The sequence below is a fragment of the Micropterus dolomieu genome, linkage group LG08 (genome assembly GCF_021292245.1).
Source record: "Micropterus dolomieu isolate WLL.071019.BEF.003 ecotype Adirondacks linkage group LG08, ASM2129224v1, whole genome shotgun sequence".
Lineage (NCBI taxonomy): Eukaryota > Metazoa > Chordata > Actinopteri > Centrarchiformes > Centrarchidae > Micropterus > Micropterus dolomieu.
In genome coordinates, this window is record NC_060157.1 from 24,128,535 (window position 1) to 24,137,993 (window position 9,459).

General features: G+C 40.2%; 1 protein-coding gene across 1 annotated transcript in view; it reads left to right on the forward strand.

The window, feature by feature from the left end:
* Positions 1–8,731, forward strand: part of si:dkey-72l14.3 (Glyco_hydro_56 domain-containing protein) — a 16,035-nt gene extending 7,304 nt beyond the window's left edge. The window contains exons 4-7 of the mRNA XM_046055669.1: positions 1,022–1,168; positions 1,514–1,600; positions 1,866–2,060; positions 8,363–8,731. Of these exons, the coding sequence (XP_045911625.1) occupies positions 1,022–1,168; positions 1,514–1,600; positions 1,866–2,060; positions 8,363–8,731 (798 nt within the window). The remainder of the gene's footprint in view (positions 1–1,021; positions 1,169–1,513; positions 1,601–1,865; positions 2,061–8,362) is intronic.
* Positions 8,732–9,459: the final 728 nt, after the last annotated feature.

Sequence of the window (9,459 nt, forward strand, 5' to 3'; positions counted from 1 at the left end):
TAGCTGGTAGAGTTTTGCAATACGAACATCTAAAAACTGAAGCCAAACTTGCTCTGTTTGGGAGTGTGAGCTGCACTTTATGAGAGGTGCTGAAGTTAACCTGTATGGATTTTTGTGAATTGAGATGTGTTTCAGTTAGTTTTGGTTTTCCGCCTCCTTGTCTCATCTTAAAATACCCAAAGTCCCAAATGGTGTTTCTGTGTCTGTCAGACAGTCTGAAGGGGATACTACCACAACAAGCAGAGCAATTACACAGACTTATCCTCCACACATACAGGAAATATCCACTTCTCCTCTTGCAATTCAGCTTTCCTTATTGTGAATCGCTATAACTGATAATGCTGTATTCAAACCTGTCTTGAGTGAATTTCAAAAGGTCAATAGATTTGAATGTGTAGTACTTTTTACTTTTGTATTTTTAAAACCAGGTTGTTGGTTTTTTTTACTTTACTTTACTTTACTAGTAGGTTTATACTGGATGACTTTCACTTTTACTTGAGAGCTGGGCTGTAGAGAGGTATAATATATAATATAGTTAGGAGGCTATCGGTATTGCCGGTTTGCCATCAGGTTGAGAAAAAGACTGGGGTGTCGGTTACATGCACTCACTGTGGTCGGAGATGTTTAGACAAAACTGTAAGTTCATTTTGAGGACCATGATAGTGGCCAACTGCTCAGCAAAGGGATGCACCACAACCTGGGCCTAGACAATATTGTCTTTTCTATCAATGAAAGCACACACAGTCTATGTTTATCCTCCCTGGTGTTCTGAAAAGGTTCATACATAGCGCTCATCTCCCTGAGCTCAGAAGCAACAAAAGTAACACAATAAGAAACACATAACACCAACGCCTCAGCCTTGTGATTGATGTGAAGTATTACACAGGAAAAACAGTTCACAGTTTATTGTTGTTTACACACTTCACTGTAATCTATGTTCTGGTATAGTTCAAATAATGAATAACTGTGTTGTACTTGGTTTATAGGTAAAACTGTGTACCGTTTGTCCTCTTTTTTATAGGGTGGGACCTCTGAAGCCAGGCTTTATCTGTCCAGTCAAATCAGAGAAGCACTACGAGTATCATCTTTGACAGGGATGGCGTTTGATCTTCCTGTATTCCCACTGATCAAGAGTGTCTACATCTCAACCAATACCTTCCTGTCACAGGTGAGATATACATCTGCATTTGATCCAATGCCCTACAAATGGATCAGTGCTGAAACAGAACAAGTGAAGAGGAAGGACAGAAGTAGATTCATGTTGTATCATAGCACTAATTAATTCCTCGTTCTTCTCTCACAGTTTTATTTGGTGAAGTGAATAATGCTGAAATGTGCTTTTGGTATGCACCTATCAGGTGAAAGATTTAGGGAAAAAACGGAGGCCTTATGTGACAAGTGTAATGGTGTTTATACTGTATCATACCATGATTATTACAAAGAGACAAGTTGAAAAAGAGCATGCTGTGCTGTGACTCATTTATGTCTTCTTTGAATTATTCCTTTTTTACAGGCAGATCTAGTGAGCACCATTGGACAGAGTGCTGCCATGGGAACAGCTGGAGTTGTCATCTGGGAGAGACGTGAGATGAAGACAGAGGTACACCACCATACATCTGCATAAAATGCATACACTCATGAACATGTCTACATGCTTATACAGCCACTGATATTTATAGAAATGATCATTTTCAACATGTTTTTCCAGACAATGTTTTACCATTTAACTTTTTTTACCTCACTAATTAAATCTCCAAAGATTGCTTTGTTTTGGAAATGTACACAGTGTCTGTTCTATCTATCAACATGTGCCACTGTTCATGCTTCCTTTTTACATAAAAGTGTCTTGCCTGTCTATTTTCCAGAGAGAGTGTCAGGACCTGGCAGAGTTTGTCCGTAAGGTTTTGGGACCCTACTCCATCAATGTAACCACGGCATCTCGACTCTGCTCAGCCTCTCTGTGCCAGGGAAAGGGCCGATGCATTCGTCAAAATCCAGAAAGTTCCACCTACCTCCACCTACCGCCCCCATCTGAAGTGGTGGAGAAGGGGATAGAAAAGGTAAGAGAATAAAAGTAGATTTCTAGATTTATTTGTACTGGAATTTTAAAGCCCTGTTTATGTATTGTTATCACATGTTTGATGCCCTCTCCTATAAGGAGGTCTGTTTAGCCTTGTTAAGATTTAAACTTTGGTCTAGCCATATCATCAAAGCAGCTTTGTGTCATTATACTTGTGTTGTGTCTTATGACAAAGACACAACACAAACTTAAATTGAATTTCCACGACAAAGGTGGTAATGAGGGAGGGGCAAGCCCTGCTTTTCACTTTCCCCAAGCATATTTAGCCTGCCGGTCCGGGGATTGAACCGACAACCTTTCTTTCCTTTAGGCCACCACTGCCCCTTAATGAGATACACGGAGCTTCAACTACTGCCTGGAAGTAGAAGCTAAGAAGCTATTCAGTTTTTTGTTTTCTTTACTGATAACTGACTCATTTGTGCCAGAGCATTTGACTACTTGCACAATGTAGTGTGATGTTTGTAGTGTACGATTTGCACGTCAGCTGATTTCTTGTCACCTGTACAGTACTGGTAACTAGGGAGGCTCTGTTCAACTAGAGGACTAACCAGTATAAATCGGAGTATTACAGTACAATATTATAACACTTAAGTTTAATGTCAGTATAATACAAATATGTTACACTTTATTTGGGTAATGTCTGGCTACAGATTGTTTAGTGTAAAAATGTTAGCACCACGTTTTTTAACGTCCCGCCACATCCAGGCTGTGATTGATCGGTTCATGATGACATTCATGAGCAACTTTATGCACACGGTTGGATAAAGAAAAAGTACCCGCTCTTCTCCGTACTCTGTCTCCGCCAGTGGAGCGGGCAGGAAAGAGTAATTTGCAGCAGGACTGTAAATGTGCATACACCACTTCCCAAGCAAAGGTTGTGATCTATAAAAAACAAACTTGACAGGAGAAAGTGCGTTCCTCCACGTCATCTCTGAGGCATGAGTACGCTCATAAACTGGAGAAATGAGAAACGGCAACTCACGTGGCAGAAGGATGAAACAGTTTGAAATAAATATTATAGTGTAAAATAAATCGATTAATGACCTAGTATTATAGGCTTAAAGCTTTTCTGCATAAACAAACACCTGTTTGATTGATTTTCCCTTAAGTGCGCGATTGAAAAACATAATTTAAGATAATTTGCAGCGGACACAAAAAGAACCATGATATAGGACTATAAACACAAATGGAGATATGTTTCTGCAAAAGAATGCCTCAAATATGTTCTATCATATTAAGTAATAGCTGCATGCAGTGCAATTTATTCTCATAAATATGGTGAACAGTTGGAGAAATTACATTGAAATGAATGCCGGATGCTCATCAGAAGCCTCATTAAGTGAGTAGACTGTTTGTGTAGCCTGAATTAAATTTCGTTTTGTAGCTTTTCTGTCAGAATTTGCATTCCTTGTCTTCATGTAGTCAGTACATATTAATATTAATGAGGAGAATTTCACTTACCATTTATAGGCAACTATAGGCGTTTCAAGGGTTGGAGCTCGCTCACATACGCCACATTTCAAGTTGATTGTGATTTATAAAGGAAAATCGGAGTAGGACGTGCGCACGCACTGTTTTATAAAGCAGAATATTTTTGTGTTTACGCACTTCCTGAGTTTTGAACATACGCAACTTCTAGGAGTCTTTATCACATACATTTATAAATGAGGCCCCTGGTGTGCCAAAGAGTAAAATGTAGAAGTGCCGGTGCTGTTCACTGGAGACATGCCATGTGCCAGCCTGCTTCAAAGCCTCCACCATCCCTGTCCCCAAAAAACCAAGGACCACTGGACTAAACGACTACAGACCCGTCACCCTGACCTGTGTGGTAATGAAGTGTTTTGAGCGCCTTGTGTTGTCCCACCTAAAATCCATCACAGACCCACTCCTTGACCCCCTGCAGTTCGCCTACAGAGCAAACAGGTCTGTAGATGATGCAGTAAACATGGCCCTTCACGTCATCCTCCATCACCTGGACTCTCCAGGAACCTACACCAGGATCCTGTTTGTGGATTTCAACTCTGCTGCAGGGACAAAGGCAGGCTGCAGCGTATCATTCACTCTGCAGAGAAGGTGATTGGCTGCAATCTTCCATCACTTCAGGACCTGTACGCCTGCAGGAGGCGAGCAGGAAAGATTGCAGCAGACCCCTCCCACCCTGGACACAAACTGTTTCAGACTCTCCACCCTGGCAAAAGGCTGCAGTCCATCAGGACCACAAAAACAGCTTCTTCCCGTCTGCAGCTTGCCTCATTATCAAGCCCCGGGACCCCCACTGACACACCCCCTTTCAAATAATTCAAATGTCTCTGCACGTCTAAATATTATTTCATTTCATATAATGCACAAACCTTATTATATAATTATATATATATATATAAATTTACATAATTATATATATATAATTTAAATATTTATGTACACAATATTCTCTTCCGTTGCAATACGTCTGCACAGCACAAACTGGAGTAATGCACATGTAAATATCTGCCACATAGTTCTTTCTCTGCAAATAGTTGTTTTATTTTTCCCTATTCTTTTATTCTTATATAACTTGCATTTGTTTATTCCATATTTATATATTTCTACATTTATTTATGTCAACTGTATGTTTGTCTATATGTAGCACCTTATCACACATAACAAATTCCTCGTATGTGTAAAACACTACTTAAATAAAGCTCCTTGTCATGATTGATGTAGGGTTGAGCAGGCTGGTGGACCCAAATGCAGGACATGAAGGCTGACTGGTACATTTCAATTATTTATTTAAACACAAAGCAAGCACACTTACTAGCAGCTCAGTCCAATGAATCCATAATAACAAAACAATCCAAAAGGAACAGAGTAATCCAACAGAAAATCCGTAGGCAGAGGGGAACAGGTAATCACACAAGACAAGACAAGACAAGACAAGACTCGGAACTACAAGCTTCAAACCACAATGACTAGACAAAGACTGAGGGAACACAGGCAACATATATACAAAGGGTAAATGAGCTGGGAGGGGATACACAGGTGAGAGACATAAGGGACTAATCAATCACACAGACACACAGGCAGGCATAGTTCACAGGGGAAACAGGCAGAGGAATAACTTGGGGAACAGACAGAACACAGGTTAAAAAACACAGACCATATCAAAATAAGACGGAACAGATCAGAATAATATAACTAGCAAACTAATCCAGAACACAAGCAGACAGATCACAATACAAATACAAAAACTACAATCAACAGGGAAAACAGACTGAAACTAGGATTAAACAGAACACAGAGCAGACAAAGCCAAAATAATGCAAACACAGAACCAAGAGTAAATACAAAGGCCTTCGCTAAGACACAGAACTAAAATGCTGGACTAAGCCAAGACACGAGACAGAACAGGGCCCTGTTTCAGAAAGCAGGTTTAGTGAAAACTCTGAGTATGTTAAGCCCGAGATGAGACAAACTCTGGGTTTTCAGTTTCAGAAGCCGAGATCAGATAAAGCTCTGAAAAAGCAGTCAGTAAACGTGTCATTGGATTCCCCTGAATTTCCTCAGGGAAATGAAAATAAGCATCTAAAGGTTTATGAATGTGGATCAAACGCCGGGACGCACACATACACTGCAGCACATGCTTTATTGTAAGCATGTGCAAAAGTGTGAAAAAAAATATCCACACCCTTCCAACTGGAGTCCCGCACACTACCGACTGAGTTAAACGTGCACACAAAAGTATCAAAGGATTTGAAATAATTGGGCCTTGTTCTGGGCCACCATGTAACGGCTTGAAAAAAATTTGGCCCGATGCCAGACTTATTTGTCGACCTCTGGTCTATGGTTAAAGTACGTAGATGTGAATCGTAAAAAATTCAAAATGGCCGACTTTATGTCTGGACTTGATACATGTTCCACAAAAAATTCATACAAATCGGCCGCCAAAATGGAGTTTACTTTACAGGGAAAAAAATCCCTTGTGTTCCAATAGCACAGCGCACATGTTTCGTGCTTGGGCAAGAAGAAGAAGAAGAAGCGGAAAGCGACGGAGAAAGCAGGACATTTTTTTGTTTTTACAAGTTTTGCACTCCAGACAGTGTGTGCCAATTACAGGATTATCACACTTCTCTGCCTCCCCGGTAAAGGCTCTTTACTCTCACAAGGATCCTGGAGTGGGCTTGGGAGTATGCCCATCCAGTCTACATGTGCTTTGCAGATCTGGAGAATGCGTATGACCGGGTCCTTGTTCACTTAATGGCAACGTTAGCTAGTTAGGCTGTGTGTTGGAGACCAGTAATTCACTTGAAAGATATTTAATTAGTTAAATGGTTTACTTATGGTGAGGGGGTGAGAAAAATAATCCTGACTAGTCGACTAATCAACAAATCAAATAAATAATTAACAGAATAGTCGAAAATGAAAATAATCATTAGTTGCAGCCCTAGTTGCCAGTAGGTGATGCCATGACAATAAGTGAATATTGGCTTGTAGATGTGTTCAGGGCGGGACTCTTTTCAACCTTGTAAAGTTTGGTGCAGATGTGAGCATGTAGACTGACGTTATAACAACTTCCTGTTTCATGGCAAATCATCGATTTTAGAAACCACGCCATGGGCACGCTCGTGGACAAAAACTCACCATTTGTACAACTTTTAATCGTCAATGGGTTTAGACTGCACAACGAAAATTTGCAGTCAATTGGACAAATTCCCTAGGAGGAGTTTGTAAAAGTACGAAGTGTGTTAACCGCAAAAAATGACCATTAAATCCAATATGGCAGACTTCCTGTTGGGTGATGGGCATCACTCCAAGAGACTTTTTTGTACGTCTGGACATGATACATGTGCCACAGAACTTCTGTACACGTAGGTGAAACTTTGGCCAGGGGTTGCCCTGTAGGGGCCGCTATCGAGCCATTTTGCCACACCCATGTGCGAGACCAATAAAATACAAAATGTTACACCCCGCCTGACGTGTGTGCAAAGTTTTGTGAGTTTTTGAGCATGTTTAGGCCCCCACAAATTAGATTACTTTGCAGAAAAAAAGCACATTGTGACGTCAACTGATCAACTGAACTCTCTCATTTGTCTGGTCTCCCAGCGTGGCCTGCTCAAAGCAGACACACAGCAGAACCAAACTCTCTTACTTATGGCAGCGACCCCCTGCAAACCAGCTTAGTGAGCCAGTGGCAATGACACAAAGTCTGCAAGCTAACTTCACATGCTAGGAGAAGCAACAAAATTGCTTAGTGCCAAGCGGCAAACTCTGAGGAGAACAGATGGAGCAACTGGGTCCTTCATCTGCACAATCGGAACACAACACAGAAAAAGACTGTAATGCAACCACAATTCTTCCTCTCCTGGCTTACCCATACTGGATCTGCCAACTAATAACTAGCACGCTCAAGTAACTTGGCGCACACAAACACACACACACACACTTCTTTGTCCTTTAGTTTAGTACATTGTAGTTAGATTTAATCTTCTGTGTTTTGCTTTGCTTATTTTTTAAATAAATGCTTGTGAATATTCATGCTGGTTTCTTTAATGTTGTAAAAGAGTGAAACATTGCCAACCTCTTCTATGTAGAAATCCATATCTTTCAAACTACCAGCTACTAATTTATTTTGATCATAGTTATTAATTCAATTATTAATCAGAGTTCCATACTGTTAGCTTAGTATATTTTATCAGAATAAATTCAATTTTCTCTTCAGAGTGGTGCCCCAAGGTGAATTTAACAAGTTCAATTCTGTCAATTATTAAATAAGGGCACGTGTAAAGAGACCCGAGTACTTTATTTATGTTCATTCTGTGTGTAAAGTTGGTAACAAAATAACCCATTTTGAGTTACTAGTGATAAAGATAAGAGAGACTAAGACTTATAACAAAGGGTGAAAAAATCAGCAGGGAGCTCAGTTGCCTGAGGTCATATGTGTTTAGACAGTAAGGAAGGGGAAAGGAAACTGTAGCTGAGACACAAAAGCTAAAGATCCAGCAGAGTTTGATCCTACAGCACTGAACACAGGAACATTGTGTTTCTCAGGAACACAACACTTTTTGGAAATCTCTGTTGAAGCTTAGGTAATATTCAGTTAACAAAAAAAGTACAACACAATATAAAGTATGAATAGCACGTTAGACTACTATGAACATTTTGTTATATACTTTTGAATTTGAACCCTGCTGTTTAATATTTGTTTTCAGACTGATATTATAAAACGTTCCAGTAATTCTGGTGAAAGCTATGTCAGCAATGTTTACTAATATTAACATTATTTTCTATCTAACATCTCAAACGCAGGCAGCAAAAGCCACAGATTGGCCGGACACCGACACTAAACCAGCTGTACCAGACACAGCTGAGATCTGGAAGAAGGACTTCCAGTGCCAGTGGTACAAGACTGCCGACAGTGACGTCTCAGACCAGCAGTCCCCCAAAGATGGAGCAGTAGAAGAAAATGTTGGACAAGTAATAGGGACTACTTCTACCACAGCTTCTGCAACAAAAGGTGCCTCTGTGACTGAGTTAAGAGGAAGCAGTTCACCTGATACTGGAAGTCCAACACCTTTAATGGAAGTAACTACAGACGGTGGTAGGAATCCACTCAGTGCTCCAAACCTTACTGTACTGCTGTTGCTAGTGGCTGGCAGTATATACCTGGAACCTTAAAATGCTAACAAACCAGCCTTCACCTGAAAGGTCTGGGTTATAACTGCAATATGGACCCTTCAGAAGTGCCCTTGAGCAAGACACTGAATCCCTGCTAACTGCGGGTGTGCTGCTTTGTACCGGAGTATAACCCGTCTCATTAAAAAAAGTACAGCTGTCCAGAGCTAGAAATTCCAAATTTGTGCCAACAGACAGTGGTACAAACTTTAAGTTTAAACTTAATGTACTCAGGAGTTTCTCTTTCCATTAATAAGTAGATGCGCTGGGGTAAAGGGCCGGCTTACCAAAAAAGCTAAATAAAAGACAAAAAAAACATAAAACATGTCAGCATATTTCAAAGGGACTATTTCTTTAGTTGCTAGAAAAAGTACCATAGAACGCCACCTGAAGTCGGATTTCCTACTTGTGAACTTGGAGAAAATATATGTAACCCGACTTCACGAGTAGCAGCTGAATGATGTCACACAACAATGGCAGCTCCCATGGAAGCACACATTGTAAATGGTAAACAATAACCTAAAATAAAATAAAATGTTGATTGACTGATTAAAAAGTAAAACCTGTTCTGCATGTAAATTGATGTAGAAATATGTTGCTAGGTAGCTGGTTACACTAAAGAATCTCTGTCATCTTCTCTGCACAAAAAAAAAAAAATTCAGTAAAATGTAAAGAATGCCAAAACTTTAGGAAGTATTTCTGTCTTTTGAGGATTACCACTTCAGTCACTT